The sequence below is a fragment of the Anastrepha ludens genome, chromosome 2, assembly GCF_028408465.1.
Source record: "Anastrepha ludens isolate Willacy chromosome 2, idAnaLude1.1, whole genome shotgun sequence".
NCBI classification, from domain to species: Eukaryota; Metazoa; Arthropoda; class Insecta; order Diptera; family Tephritidae; genus Anastrepha; species Anastrepha ludens.
Window position 1 is genome coordinate 102,172,771 of NC_071498.1, and position 16,932 is coordinate 102,189,702.

The window sequence follows — 16,932 nt, forward strand, 5'->3', positions numbered from 1 at the left end:
TCTCTTTGGAAACCGTCGTCGATAAGCGTGCAGAGTAACATTGGAACTCCTATTGAACACTCCTTTTTCAGAATAAATATCTGCTATATGGTGGCTTGGGCTACTAGCCATTTTTACTTTAGAATTCTAAACTCTTGTCTAGGAATTAAAACAGAAACAATTGTAATCCTAAAGCCACAAAGAGTTAACTTGTTTGAAAGCATAACGCGACTAAAAATTTTTTGCGATATTTGAAGTGACAAAGCATTTATTTTCAAGGCTAACTTAATTGGTTCGCTGACAAAAATAATAAACTCTAAGGAACTTTGCAAAGCAAGTTCAAGTTTAAAAAACTATAGCTCCTTAAATAGCAAACATAAAGTTTGAAATTAGGTATTGTTTTTATCTTTAAATAACCGACTATCGGTCAAAAAAGTTCCAGTCACTTAAGCAATAACCAGCGTATCAGGGGCGGACACACTTGTTTTTTCTTGTAAATTTGGTTTTCTTTGTTCGCTCATTTTAAGTGTCTGATAAGAATACAAACAATTTGGAGTCTATCTAGTATATAATTTTATTAGCTTTCGAAGGAATCTATCTTTAAACCTTCGATATAAAAATGGAGTATTTTTTTAGACACGCTTTCTTTGGGTGTATGTGTTGAACCTTAACTTTTAGGTATCTTTTGTCATGAATCGAGACTTAAAGTTTTTGTAGTCTTTAACAAAACTCTCTGTATACAATCATCTACAAACACTGATATTTTATTTAAATATTATTTATTAATTAATTTTGAAATAATTAATCAGCCGCTGTTCGTTGTTGTCGATGGTGTCAATGTAGTTGGTATTGCAGTGGTTGTATTCTCCGTTAAAGATCGAATAAATAATTCTAAAATATCCAACTTCTCTTGCGCTTCCTTCAGCTGTATCGCTCTCTGACTATCATCAATTGCTACGACGACCAAAGCAACAATCAAAATAGTTGTTGCTAAACAGAGCGTAATGGCAACTCTACGCGCTGTCAGGAATTCTGTAACACATTTTTAACTAAATAATTGTATAATATTGGTTAAGAGGCATATGCATTACCCGAAATTCGCGCAAACATCTTGAGCAGCTAAGTGATTTTAAACTTTCAGTTGAAGCGCTACAAAGCAACTAATTGGCTTTACATGCTAATTGCCCAATTGCTTGATAACCAAACAAAATTACCAAAATTGCACGTCAAACATTTTATTTTATCATTTTTCATATCAATATTTCCGTTCAAATTTGCTTGTACATACATATGTATAGTATATACATTTATATCAAATACGTATCTTTATAGAGACCGACACTAACTATCTCCTTCATAAAAGCAACGGTATTTTATTAGTTTTATATGTATCTACATGGTACATAGGTATGGCATATGTGTACAAATTTTGTGTGAGTTTATCTCAAGTGGTTTACTGCAACCATCAACAAGGCTGGTAATAATTTTCAAATTCATGCCAAATTTATCAGATATACTTGTATGTATGTACGTATTTAGGATATCTTACCTATAGTCGATATACTCGTAACTATGGGCAGACAGACTGTTAATAGCAGTGAACAAATTTTAAAAGCATTGTAAATTGATAAGTGAAAAGAATGGACCTTGAGTGGTGTTAAATTGTATATCTTCAATTGAGTAATAGGGCATAAAGTTGTATATCTAGTTTTTTTTTTTAAATTTCAAATGCATTTACTACTCTCAAAGAAATATGCATGTATATATGGCACCCTAAATACAAAAGGGGCACAACTCAAAATTTTCCACACTCGAGCTTGACTTGTTTACAGTAGCACAGAAAACAAACTATGTGACATATCACGCTGAAATTTGCCATGTAAGCTTATAACAGTCCTACCAAAAAACAAAAAATTTATTTTTGCCATACGTCATCCGCGGACCGTTTTATTGATAACGTCTCGTTCATATTTGAGCAGAAGTACATTTTGAGTTGTGACCCTTTTGTATTTAGGGTGCGATATGTATGTATGTAGAAGCCTTTATTACGACATGATATTCTCACCATATTGGCCGCCGATGACACTTGCGCTTTTGTGTCGAAATTCATAGCTTTGGTGCCTATTGCAGATATGAATCATAAAAATTATAGAGAATATTTATGACATGCAGCTTTCGACTAGATCTTATTTATAATTTTAAAGTGAAGTTTATTAAAAAAACTTTTAACTGTAAGTGGAATATTATTTGTTAACATAATAAAACATTACATAACACAACATAACCTAATATAACATAACATAATTCAATATAACATAACACACCATAACATAACATAACACAACATAACGTAACATATCATAGTAGCACGTAAATTACCGTAACATGAAATATTTAACATAACGTAAATATTAATTACAGTTATTCACTCTGCTTAGTTTTTAATTATTCTCGTAATATTATATAACAAAACACAACGTAACATAACAAAACGTATCACAAAATAATTAACATAATGAAAACGTTAATTGCATATGTAAGAATGTGCTCAGTTTTTTACACTGCTTGGATTTTAATTATACGAGGTATCGCTATTATGTAACGAAACTGGCACTGTAAAGCGTTTAATTTCATCCATATTTACTTATTTTTATCTTCAGCATACTACCCTTCCCTATCCCTACTGAGCTCAAAGTGAATCTTCTTTGTTGGAAACAGTGCTGGAAGCCGTCTTCTGTCAGGTCGATTTGCACACCTGCCATTTCCTAATTCACAGCTTCAATAAACTCAAATCCTATTTTTTAACGCAGATTTCGCCTAAGGAATAATCACGGTCGAAGATTTGGCAGAGAGCTTAATGCTGAAGAAATCTCTCCACAAGAAGTCTACAATAAATTGGCGCAATATCTTCGGTTCGCTTTAACATTATTCTTCAGCAAAAGTTTGTTGGTAGTAATGTTAACTAATAATTAGAGTATAGGAAAACTAGTTATGATTACATGCTTCGAATGTTGACGTTGACGCATTCTAGGCCATCTTGAAAACCCCTAAGCTACCCAAAAATAGGTACATATGATAAACCTCGATTTTCGTAACTCTGGAGAGTTACTCCATTCGAAGGAGAGGGGCTTCACGCCAAACAGTTGGCTGTTTGAGCATATTTCTTTTATGTGTGTGAGTATTGGAAAAAACAAAAATGAATGACCGAGATCTTATGCCTTCATAGGACATTCTCCAGAGAAAAATTTTAAACTTGGTAAAGCAAATTCTTTACGTAGTTGTTGCTTTTCTTCATTATCTTATCGGTAATTAAAAATGTTAAAATTTCTACACTCTTTCTTAACTCATTTAAAAACAAAATAATAGAAAAAAAAATTAAATAAAGTAAAATAAAATTAAATATAATAAAAATAAATTAAATTAACTATGTAATATCAAATATAATATAATATATAAAGGAAAATAAATTTAATTTAATTAAAATAAAATTAAAACCAATAAATTAGAGTTGTATCAAGTAAATTTGAAAACAAATAGAAATAAATTGCACTAATTTATAATAATATAAAAAAATAAAAGAGAACAATATAAAATAAATATGATTTTAATAAATCTAAATAAAGCGGAGTAAGCAAAAATATGTCACAATATATAAATAAATTCCTCTAATAAACTAACTATAATAAAATAGAAAACAAAATGGAATGGAATAAATAAATAAACAAAATAAGTTAAAATAAAAAAAATAAATAAAGAAAAAGAAATCAGTCATAATTAAATAAAACAATATAAGCTTAAAAGAGGCACTATAATCGGTATATTTAATGCTTGCGTAAAATCTGTGTTACTGTATGGCAGCGAAACGTGGCACATGAAACAAGACTCAACGAGAAAACTACAGGCATTCGTAAACAGATGCTTGCGACGCATTATCGGTATCTGGCGGCCACGTACTATATCTAACCCTCGCCTGTGGCAACTGACGAACTAAAAACCTATTGAAAAGGAAATAATGCACAGAAAGTACAAATGGATCGGGCACACCCTCCGAAAACAACCCGATGAAATAGTCTACTCAGCCTTACAATGGAACCCGCAAGGCACTAGAAACAGAGGGCGTCCCAAAATGACTTGGCGTAGATGCGTTAACCAGGAATCCAAAAAGCCATTCAAAGAATTAAAATTCCTAGCCAGCAATCGGAATATGTGGAAATCTTTTGTAGATAGACTAAGTTCTTAGTACATATACCTATATGTATTGTAACACCTGAACATGTCAATAATAATAATATAAGCTTAAAAAAAATTAATAACATGAAAATAAAACAATTTAATTTAAACCCAATACAATTAAAGTAACTAAAATAAAATTGCATAAGGTGAAATAACAAAAAAAAAAATAAAAAATAATAAAAAGTAATAAATTTAAAAATTAAAATTTATTTAGTTTCTAAAATAAAATGAAACAAAATTGAATAAAATAACATCATATAAAATAAATCAATATTAAATTAAATGATTCATATATCAATAAAATTTAATAAAAAAAATTAAAAAAGTCAAAATAAAATAAAATGAAATTAATTCAATTGAATTAAATTGAATAATTGAAGGAAATAAAACAAAAAATAAAACAAAGTGAAATAAAATAAAAAAATAAAACTAAAATGAAGCAAAACAAAACTAAATAAAAAAAAATTAATATTAAATAAAATAATTTAAATAAAAATAAAGCAAAATAAAGGAAAATAAGTCATAAATATTAAACGAGTTAAATGAATAAATCGAAAAAATTAATTAAAATAAAATAAAATGAGTCACAAATATTTAAAAATGATTTCAATGTAAATTGAACTTAATATATCTACTATAAAATAAAACAAGGTAGAATTAAATAAATAAATTCTATTATATATATTATTATATAAAATAAATCAATATTAAATTAAATAATTTAAATTACAATAAAATTTAATAAAATAAAATACAATATAACAAAATAAGACGAAATTATATTGATCCAATTTAAGAAAAATATTTAAAAAATGTATATATATATAAAAAAATAAATAAATTAAGTGGAATAAACTAAAATAAAATAAAGCAAAACAATATAAAATAAAATTTAATAATAATAAACAAATAAATGTGATTATATAACTGAATTAAATTAATTTTGCTAAATAAAGTAAATAAAAGTAAAATAAAATAAATTAAAAGGAAAATGACTGATGTCATGAACATATAAAAGAATTAAAATAATAAAACTATATTAAAAAACTTAAAATTAAATCAGACGAAATAATTTAAATACAAATGAAACTAAATTAAGTATCATAAAATTAAATAAAGTGAATTAGCACTTAAAAATAGTAATTATTTCAGTTTAAATTAAACTAGATATTTATACTAATATTATAAAGAGGAAAACTTTGTTTGTTTGTTTGTTTGTTTGTTTGTTTGTAATGAATAGGCTCAAAAACTACTGGACCGATTTTAAAAATTCTTTCACCATTCGAAAGCTACATCATCCACGAGTAACATGGATTATATTTTATTTTGGAAATAGGGCTCGAGATATAGGTCAAAACGTGGACCCGGGTAACATTTGGCTGTGTATGTACAATATGGGTATCAAATGAAAGCTGTTGATAAGTGCTTTAATACGGGGTAATTTTCATACCTATTGATGACTAGGGTCTGGAAATATATGCCAAAACGTGGACCCACCGTGTCTTTGAACCGAATTAAACCAAACTTACACACATTGTTAAGGAGGTATTGAAGATGGTTTCCGTATAGTTTGGATACCTATTGGTAGACAGGGTCTCGAGATATAGGTCAAAACGTGGACCCGGGTAACCTTCGGATGTGTATGTACAATATGGGTATCAAATGGAAGCTGTTGGTGAATGCTTTAGGTCAGAGTATTTCCATCCGCTCCGTGACTAGGGTCTCGAGATAGAGACCAAAACGTGGACCCTAGATTGTGTTTGTACAATATGGATATCAAATGAAAGCTGTTGATAAGTGCTTTAATACGGGGTAATTTTCATACCTATTGATGACTAGGGTCTCGAAATATATGCCAAAACGTGGACCCGCCGTGTCTTTGCACCGAATTAAACCAAACTTACGCACATTCTTAAGTAAGTATTGAAAATGGGTTTCGTAAAGTTTGGTTGTAATTCGGAGCACTGGCAACGGGTACAGCGTTCTTTTGAACCAGCCATAATGTCGCTTACTTTTTTAACGCTTGGGGCGGAACTGAACTGTCAAATTGACAGTGTGAGTTACAATGTGTCAATATTTCTTTCTGATTTGGATGCAATAAGGAAAAATTGTTTGTGAATTTTTTTGGAGTGGATTTTGGAACAGTGAATAATTTCTTAAGAAATTTGAGAATTTAATGTGAAATCCGAATGAAATTATGTGTCCGTGGAAAAAAAAATTTTTTTCGTTTTTTGTTTTTTTGAAAAATATAAATGGATAATGGTTAAAAAAGCTCCAATGCTTAATAAAACATATAAATTGAAACGAAAAATTCATGGATGATCAGGAAAAAAGACGATTGTTTCTTAGTTATTCTTCTTTTTTCCTGATTTTCAATTTATATTTTATATTTACTCAAAAACAAATAGAAAAACAAAAAATATTGTTTATGCCAAAGCGCTTGAATAAAGAATAAAGAAATAAATAATATGAAAACCATATATTTTCTGTTCTAAACCATATCTATTCTATTTTAGTGTGCCCAGCGAAGGGGGCCGGGTTTGCTAGTGTAATATATTTTAAGAAAAATATTTTTATAATAAAGGAAGTAATCAAAATTTCTTAATAATAATTTTGGGTTTTTTCATAAGATAAATAAAGAGTTTTAAAAGTGCGTACCCAAATTGAAAAAAATTGGTTTAAACACTTTGAAATTTTTATGAAAATTGGTTGAATTTTTCTAAATCTTATATGAAGTTTGAAACTTCAATTACTGTGGCCTTTGCTGTAGAGCGAACTATTATACTATAAAGGTGAATATCTGTACGTTGTCCGCGCATCACTACGAAACGACAACACCAAATGACGTAAAAATGTGTATACATTCATATTTTCACCTAATGAAGGTTATAGGCATGTTTTTATGATGGAACTCCCTTCCCACAGCCCCCAGGCCGCGTCACCACTCTCATTCGTCACTAATAATCGAATATTTGCTTAAATTTAATATATTGTAATTTTTATTTAATTTTCAAAATCTTAGTTTTTCCTATTTCCCACTATTTATAGCACACTCTAGACTTCATAATCCGCATAAGCTGTTTAACTATGGCCCAAATGCAAAGTTCAAAAACGGTTTGAGATAGAAAATTAATAAAAATAATTTTGCTTGATATTTTTCTGATTGGTTGTTTTGATTTTATTCAACGAGGCATAGCATCGGATGCCGGGTATTGTAATGTTATGGTTATTAATCAAAAATTATTTTCTATGAAATTATTGTTTGTAATTCTTTTATATAAATACATATCCTAAATTCCTCGAAACTACTCCTACGCGAGCGGGGCTGCGGGTTAAAGCTAGTATTTTTATAAAAACCAAAAATATTTGACATTATAAAACGAATAAGTAAATAGTCAAAACTGTTTGCTGTATCGGGTGTGTATTAGCACTGGTACTGAATGACACACTTATACCATATATGACTGCTGGTATTCACCCAAATTTACAGTCAAGTGTGATTGAGAATCATTCTGTTCAATTCATATTCTCTACTGAATATTTTTCTTACCTCCAATGGTATATTGAAAATACTTGATTTCAAATTTTTAATTCGTTTAACATAAAATAATTTGTTAAGTAGGGATAAATTAAATATCCATTGATGGAATCATTTTATAGTACTGACTTGCAAGAAAAAGTTTAAATACACTTTTAATAGTCCTACATAAAAAGAACGAAAATTAGTGATGAGAGTTTCGTGCAGTTAGCTTACAGTTAATGTCTACCTATTCCGCATTATAGAATTCCTAATGATCTCGTATACCTTATTAGCGACACGGATTATTTATGTTATTGTATAATCAATTTTAATGGCATAAATTCTCCACGAGCAATAATCTTCGATATCCAAAAAAAAAACCAAAAAAATCGTTATGCAATTTATAAAGACATTCATTCCATTACTCAAATAGCATACGGGTTTCAAATCTGAGAACACTTTCTCAAAATTAAACATTACTTTACGCATTTCAATCTTTCATTCAAAGACATAAGCTCCACACATGCAAACAACATTTAATTCTTTCATTTATTTCTCACTCACATTTTCCGGATCTGGCAGTCCTGTTGGCAATGTTGGATAGTTTGGATTTGATGTCACAGGTGTTGCTGCGGTAGACGTAACTGTTATTGTTGGCACAACAACGGGTAGTGTTGTGCGTGTCGTTTGAGTGGAATCTGTAGCAACAGGTGGGGTTGGTGCTGTTACGGTTGAGGCTGGGCTAGATGTTGAGCTAGCTGTTGGCGGGGTGGGAATGGAAGTAGTTGTTGTATTAGCCGTGTTTGTTGAATTTTCAGATTCTGTAGTTAGTTGTGTAGTAGGTGTCGCCGCGGTTGTGGATAACAAATCCAATTTATCCAAAGCATCTTGTAGTTCATCATTTAGTTCAGCCTTCTGTACGGCCAAGACGATGGTGGAAACACAGAAAGCCGTCGTGGCCAAGCCAAATAATATGGCAAAATTTTTAGCTGTCAGCACTTTAAGAATAAATTAAATATGAATTTTAAATTGAAGGCCAACTATTTTTATATTTTTTGTAATATAGTTAAAAAGAAGTATATCCTAATTTTTATACTTACGTAACATTTTGTACTACTGGCAGTATAATTTGCTCAGTTGCTAGACAATTGTTATGGCAAGTAGTAGACTAGTTCGTCGGAGTGAACCTTTCGAACTAATTCATAGCTTTTGCTAAGGTCTCGATATTGGTCACTATGTATAGTAGACCAATTTCATTAATTTCAAAATGTGGCATTTGGTATGCACAAATATATATATATGTATGTATATATATGTATTTTTTTATTGCGAGTCATTTTATTGCATTTTATGACTTCAATTGACGATTTTATCGGTGTGTATCTACATAACTCAAATAATACTTGTAGCAGTAAATAATTTGCAGCAAATAGTAGCTAAAGCGTTAATAACTGCAGTGAAGGGTATTTTTTATATGCTATGTCATAAATTGTTTACTGAGTTTCGTCAACTTAATATCCATTTAAGAATCAATTAGCAGGCAACCCTGGTCATAATTAGTTTATGGATAATAGAATATCTAAATTATTTTTAAATAAATTTACTATCTTACATAATTAATATTAAAAAAAATGAGATAAATTCCGAAAACTCAAAAGTGATATTACCGAGACATTTCTGGAACTATATTTTCAGTATATCAATTTTTTTGGAACATCCTTTCAACTGTTAAAACTTGTTTCCCGTAGAAGTTTTTTGACTCGATCAAACAGAAAAAAGTCGCAGGGAGCCATATTTCAAGTGAATTCGATAGCTGTTGGATGGTATTGGATTTGTTCTTGGTCACAAGTTCACGGATAATGATGATACTGTGCGACGATGCGTTATCGGAGTGCACAAATCCTTTTTTCCTGTTTTCCCACAAATCCGTTCTTTTTTTGGCGCATGGCTACACGCAAAACTTTCATAACGCCCAAATAATCGTCTTCATTAGCTCTCAGACCTTCCGGCAAAAATTCGTGGTGTACAATATCGTTGAAATCCGTAAAAACCGTGAGCATCGATTTCTTTTTTTTTACTTAAAATGACGTTTTTGGTGGTATTGGTTCATTTGAAGCTCTCCACTCACTCGCCTGATGTCTGAATTGCGTGTGGTACTCATAAATCCACGTCTCGTTTCCATGCATTCGACGATTGTTAGGTACGATTCGGCATTAGAAGTAATATCTTAGCGCTATCAACGCGGTGCATTTTTTCGCGAAACTCAGGTCTTTTGGGGCGAACTTTGCAGCAACACAGCCCAACCCCAAATCATTAACTACAACGCCTTGAATGGGTCCATAAGCAATGTTCAAATTCTTTGCTAGCCCTCTGATGGTTAATTTGAGGTTTTTGATCAACTTTTCTTTCACTTTATTGATGTTTTCATTAGTTTTCGATATCGACGCCCTGCTACTACGTTCGTCATTCTGAATGAAGGTCCTGCCACTCGTAAATGGTTGTTTTCTTTAGTGCAAGATTACTGAAATAATTTTCCAACATTTGGAAGGTTTTCGCACCATTTTTAACGTAAAATTTAATTCCAACTAGTGGGTGCAAATTCAAATCCATTTTTAAAACTGTAAAAATCGAAAACACGTGGAGAGGTAGATTTACTCAAGTCCAATACAACTTGCCAAGCCAAAAAAAAAAACTCAAACCAATTGATTTCCGCGAACTTTTTGATGAAGGGGTTTGTAAATTTAATCACAAATTACCAATAGATAAATAATGTAGATAAAAATAAATATGTAGGTAGATAACAAATCGCACAATCGCCTACATAATTTTTATCCGTTGGACAGCAGTGGATTGAATTAAATTGACTCATGTCTTCCTATGCGCCAGTACTAAGTCATTGTTGTGTTGACATTTCAAAAAATAGTCTGGGGAAGAAGAAATTCATTATTTTTCCGTAAATTTTAGCGCAAATGGTTCAAAACTGTTTTATGGTCGATATTTAGCTCCTGGGCGATGCTACGACTACTATTGTAACATGCCGGTAAAGTTCGATTATTTCTGCGATTTTATCGACATTTTTTTAACATCAAAAATGCCTTAACGGAATCGACGAAACCATAAACACCATTCACAATTTCAACGGCCTCGCTTGCATTTTCGCCTTTATCCAAGAAAAAGTGCGAAATGTACCGAATTTTCTCTTTGGGTTCTTTCATTGTTAACACTCTGTAACGCCCAACTGAATGGACCAAACGAAAAATAGCATACACATTTTTATAGTGTGATATACCACCTTGACAACGAGCATAAACTTTAAATTGTTTAATCGACACTTCCCGAGATATCGAGCACTACAGCCACCTACGGAGAAAATAATAGATTTATTATTCCCCAAACTAATATTTCCGTTCTCAGTCCATTTAGAAAATCTTCTGATCTGTTAAAGCAAATATTAATGCATTGGTGCTTTCCTGACGATGTCTGACAATATTCTCTTAGAGTTAGAGTTGGGGTTAAAGAATATACTACACTCGTTCTTAACGAATCTAACCCCAATCACACACCAGTCGATCCCCAATAACATACAGACGACCCACCCGCCAGGACTGAAGAAGTGGTCCGCAAAATAGTAGACAATCGCCGGTAATTTTTGGGATCAAAGCTCAAAACAGAGGAGGATGGCCTGTCACCCTTGCTTTTCAACTTCTACACATCGAAGCTTCTGAGCCACCATTGGGAGTTTCACTATTCTCATATAGTATTTTGACGATTGTTCGATGATGGCGTCCAACAATTATAGCGATGTCTTATATATCTGCAGTATTTCTGGCCTTTTCACTGCGAGGTATCTCTAGGAGTGTTTTTACAAAGGCAAAAAATGTTAATTTACAATTAAAGCTGAAAGTCGACAATACACAACTACCTACTGTAAGCAACACTGAGCTACTGAGGATCACCTGCAATTGCTCTCATACTCCGCGCATACAACTGCGATTGTCACTGAGGTCCAAAACCGCAACAAGGTTCTCAATCGCTAATCGGTAGATCGGTGCTGGATTATGCGTCCCCCATTTGGTCGCCTGGTGCTAGTGATTGCAGTTGGGGAAGTTCTAAAATCCTCTGAATATTGTCATCAGGGCAGCCAAGGGATGCCTACTGATGTCTCTCCTACATCTCCATGTTCAGTGAGCAATCTTTGCTGGTCAGTATATAGGCAAGCGTTAAACGGCGTTCATCGGGAGTCTTTAACCGCCTTCCTAAACTCCCCACCTCCGAATGCCGTCGTCAGGGTACAACAACCACCCATTGCAGACGAAGAGCTTCGACTGTCTGGTGAGAACCGCGTCGTCTGGATACAATTCCCTTGAGTATATTGCAGTATATTAAACCCTAATCTATTAAGTTACCCCTCACGGCACTAACCAACTATTCAGAGCCCCTTAACCCACTCACCTAGCACCCCTACCCATTTGGACCGAACCCGTTAGATATGATAGACGATGATGACTAGTGGCTTCGCTATAATGGCAGGGCTTAAAGAACTGCTACAACCACAACAAGAGACTGACTAATTTATCTTTGTATTAATCACAATGGTCCAGGTATTCCATTCGTGCATTGTCTATCCATCTTTTCTTTACTGACTACTTTGCAATGGTAGCCAACCCAGGCAAGAGAGTTTGCCGAGTGTAATAATGAGTGATGTATGAGGTGTGTTCAAAAAATTAGGTGAATTTTGATTTTTCTCAAAAAATATTTATTTATTCATCAATTTCTATTTTATCTGCTTCAAAGTAGTACCCCTCAGATATAATACACTTGTGCCAGCGTTTTTTCCAATCCTCGAAGCAGTTCTGATATGCACTTTTTGGTATGCCAATCTTGAGAACCGCAAAAAGTCGCAGGGAGCCAAGTCTGATGAATACTGTGGCTGAGGCATGCTAACGGTGTTGTTTTTAACCAAATAATCTCTCACAAGCAAAGATAAGCGAGCAGATGCATTATCATGATGCAAAAGCCATGCATTGTTTTCCACAACTCCTGGCCTTTTTTTCGTATTGCTTCACGCAAACGGCGCATAACTTCAAGGTAATATAACTTATTTACCATACGGCCTTGTGGTAAGAACTTCTGATGCACTACGCCATGGTAATCGAAGAAAACAGTGTGCAACACCTTGAAATTTCATCGAACTTGGCGTGTTTTGTTTGGTCTTGGCTCCCCTGGACTCAGCCTTTGGGACGATTGGACTTTGGTTTCGATGTCATAACCATACACCCATGATTTGTCACCAGTTATGACCCAATCTGAATCATCATTTACGTCATTCAACAATTCCTGAGCTATGCTCATACGACGTTATTTTAGGTCAAAATTCAACAATTTTGGAACGAACTTCGCTGCCATGTCCAAAATTTCCGAAAAAAATTGCATGGCATGAGCCAATCCGTATGCCGACATCCACAAAAACTTCTCTAACTGTAATTTGACGATTCTCCATAAACATTTTCTTCACTTTCTCAATATTTTTATCGGTTGTTGATGTGCGAGCGTCATCATTCACATCTTCTCGACCTTCTGTGAAAAGCTTGTACCACTTGTAAACAATTTTTTGACTCACAGTACTCTCGCCGTATGCCACTGTCAACATTTCAAGTGTTTTTGAGCACTTAATTCTATTTTGTACAGAAAATTTGACGCAACTTCTTTGATCCATTTCTTTCGATAGCCAGAAAATCGCCAAACATGCAAAACTCTTGTCTTATTTATACCTTTCACAAACAAACTAAACATGTTATATTAATATACTAAAACCGTTATCGCGTCCTCTTGCCTTGACATACATAACAAGGGCTCACAGCCAACGTTTGTAACAGCTAGAAGGCAGGAGGTGATTGATCTCACCCTTGGTGGATCTCAAAACTTAGGTGGTCAATCAAGAACTGGAGAGTCCTTGCCGAAGATTCGTGCTCGGCCCACAGGTATGTATATTGAGTTTCAGTGTGGCGAGGAGGCACAAATGCCATTGCCCTCTAGAAACCCCAGAAAAACAGACTGGCAGAAGTTTAGGGAGGCGTTGCGAAACCTTGATGTTGCGCCACCAAGACTTCGAAGAGAACAGGCCATTGAGGCGGCTGTTGAGAAACTCAACGCTGCCCTAACTGATTGTTTTGAGTCAGCATGTCCAATTCGACCGCTCCCTAACCGGACTCCCGTTCCTTGGTGGAATCAAGAGCTCCAGATGTTGAGGCGTGAGTCGAGAAAACTTCTAAACCGGGCCCTCAAGACTAACCTTGCTGAGGACTGGGAGCGATACCGTGATGTTCAGAAGAACTACAAGAGGCTTTTTCGGGAATCGAAAAGAGCCTCATATAGGGAATTCTGCAGCGGTATTGAATCTCTGAGTGACACGGCGAAATTGGTTAGGATCCTGAAAAGGGAACGGCAAAGCTGGGGTCACTTAGGAAATCTGATGGCTCCTTCACGGAGTGGCAAAGTGAAACACTCAGCTTGCTGATGGAATCTCACTTTCCTGATAATCAAATAAGCGTCAGCCGGCAACAGCCCTTAATGATAGAGGCAGTTGTCAGAGCTGTTACACCTTCTCGGCATGACTGGTTCGTTGCCAGATCTGTGGTGAATGAGACCGCCATTCGATTTGCCATCAAAACTTTTGGCGGCTACAAGTCGCCTGGACCAGATGGCATATATCCTGCCACGCTGAAGGAAGGCGCAGAGCCCGTGACAGCAGCCCTGAAGAAAATCTTCTCGGCATGCCTGGCACTGGCCTACATACCACGCTCTTGGAGGATGGTGAGGGTCGCTTTCATCCCAAAGATTGGAAAAGACGACTACACCAGCCCCAAAAGCTTTAGACCCATCAGCATGACCTCTTTCATGCTGAAATGTCTCGAACGACTGGTGGAATTGCGCATACGTCAGAAGTCGCTGAAGGCTCACCCTCTGTCTCCATTTCAGCATGCCTATCAGAGTGGAAAATCCTGCGAGTCGGTACTGCAAAACCTTGTTGCTAGGGTAGAGCTGGCCATCGACAGGGGGGACTACGCTATGGGCATTTTTTAGACATAGAGGTGGCGTTTGATAATGCCACTTTTGACAGTAAGTGTAGCTCTGCTAGTAGGCATGGCGTAGACCGGGTGCTAGTAAATTGGACTCGTTCGATGCTGGCCCAAAGAATCGTTTCGGTGCGAGCAGAGGAAGATCTGCTGGTGTCATCCGGGGTTAATAGAGGATGCCCCCAAGGCAGTGTGCTGTCTCCATTACTCTGGTGCATGGTAATCGATCCTCTACTCACCACCTTAAACGATTCGGGAGTCTACGCACAAGCATATGCGGACGATGTTGCTTGTTTGGTAACAGGCCCTTCGCTTATGAATATCTGCAGGAAAGTGCAGAAAACTCTGGATCGGATTGACACTTGGTGCTATGCGAATGTCCTCTTTACCAGAAGGAGGAAGCTTGATGGACTCGTTCTGCCTAAGCTAAAAGGAGTCACAATCCAGCTATCCAAGGAAATTAAATATCTTGGAGTAATCCTCGACAGTAAGCTACTATGGAAATCACACGTTGAAATAAAGGCATCCAAAACACTGACAGCTTTCTGGCAGTGCAAAGGTGTCTTTGGGAAAACGTGGGTTCTTTCTCCTAGCAAGGTCCTATGGATCTACACGGCTATGATAAGACCTATTATCTCCTATGTATCAGTGGTCTGGATGAGTAGACTCTCTCTAGTGGGAGTCAGGAGGACCTTATCGAGACTACAACCACTGTGGCCATCTGTTGCACCGGAGCTTTTCCGACTACTTCAGGCCCGGCATTAGATACTCTGATTGGTTTACCACCACTTGATGCTTTCATCCAAAGAGAGGCCTTGAAGGCCGTCTGCAGGCTGAAACACAATGGGAACTGGTACGGTCCCTGTCCGGCATTGCAACACAGAGAAGGCATGGATGTCGATCCAACGATTCTATCCATGCCCCTTGACTCCATGCCATCAAGAGTCGTACTTGAAAAGAGATACAGTGTAGTGCAACCAGAGGCTCAGTTGTGGGAAGACTCAGAAAATGAGCCCGGCAAACACTGTTTTCGCATTTTTACGGATGGCTCCAGGACCTAGCATGGCTCCGGCTCTGGGGTATACGTGGAATCCAGCGGGACAAAATTGCACTTTGCTCGTGGAATGCATGCATCTGTGTTTCAAGCGGAGGTGTATGCAGTTCAAGAAGCGATGAACTTTGTTGTGCAAAACCGATGGAGAGGCAGATCTATATGTGTCTGAAGCGACAGCCAAGCTGCGCTTATGGCCTTAGACAGCCCTCCCCACACCAGGGGTAGTCAAGTCCTGTAAATCCAGGCTGAACTATGTCGGTATACATAATAGCCTGATGCTAACATGGGTCCCGGGACACGTGGGTATCGCGGGTAACGAGATCTCTGACTCCTTAGCTAAGATGGGCTCTAAGGCCAACTTCTTTGGCCCAGAGCCAGTTTTGCCACTCCCTTCTGCGGCCATCACAGCCACGGTTAGCAAATGGGTAACTACCACCCACAAGCGAGCTTGGCAGGCTGAGAGAGGCTGCAGATGGACTAAGCTGATGTTACCTGTCATGTCCGATCGACTGTCGCAAACCCTTCTGTCATTAAGCAGAGGGGAGTGCAGACGGCTGGTTGGGCTGATGACGGGCCGTTTTCCGTGGGCAAAGCACATGGAAAGGTTGGGCATCTCAGACAATGTACTCTACCCAGCTTCTGATGAGGTGGATGAGACGGCGGACCACTTCTTGTGTGTCTGTCCCGCCTTCGCTCGAATCAGGTTTGAGGTCTTTGGCACTGATGTGTTAAGAAGCGACCATCTTGGCTCCTTGGCACCACAAGATCTACTCAGATTTCTTCGGAGATCGAGTAGATTTAAAGAAAATTAAAAAGGGAATCCGAGTACAGTTCAATAGACTTAATTGTGTATGAGTGCTGTACTTGCTAGTATGTCCCGACAAAAAAAAAAAAACACGCTGCTCCAACGATCACTGCATTTTCCCCACTGCTTTTAAAACAGCTTTCACGCGCGGAGCGATGTTGACTGCACCGCTGTTGCCAGCGAATTGGGGCCGATTCTAGTGGAAGGGGAAGGTCCAACGATCATTTTCCCCCACCAGCCGATTCGGTTGATTGCTTAGCAGACG

The 16,932-nt window shown here is 36.0% G+C and overlaps 1 protein-coding gene across 1 annotated transcript in view; it reads right to left on the reverse strand.

Annotated features, from left to right (window-relative positions):
- Positions 1 to 8,854, reverse strand: part of LOC128854928 (glutamyl aminopeptidase-like) — a 52,368-nt gene extending 43,514 nt beyond the window's left edge. The window contains exons 1-2 of the mRNA XM_054089415.1: positions 8,833 to 8,854; positions 8,297 to 8,730 (exon numbers count right to left, since the gene is read on the reverse strand). Coding sequence (XP_053945390.1) covers positions 8,297 to 8,730; positions 8,833 to 8,839 — 441 coding nt within the window. The 5' untranslated portion in view covers positions 8,840 to 8,854. The remainder of the gene's footprint in view (positions 1 to 8,296; positions 8,731 to 8,832) is intronic.
- Positions 8,855 to 16,932: the final 8,078 nt, after the last annotated feature.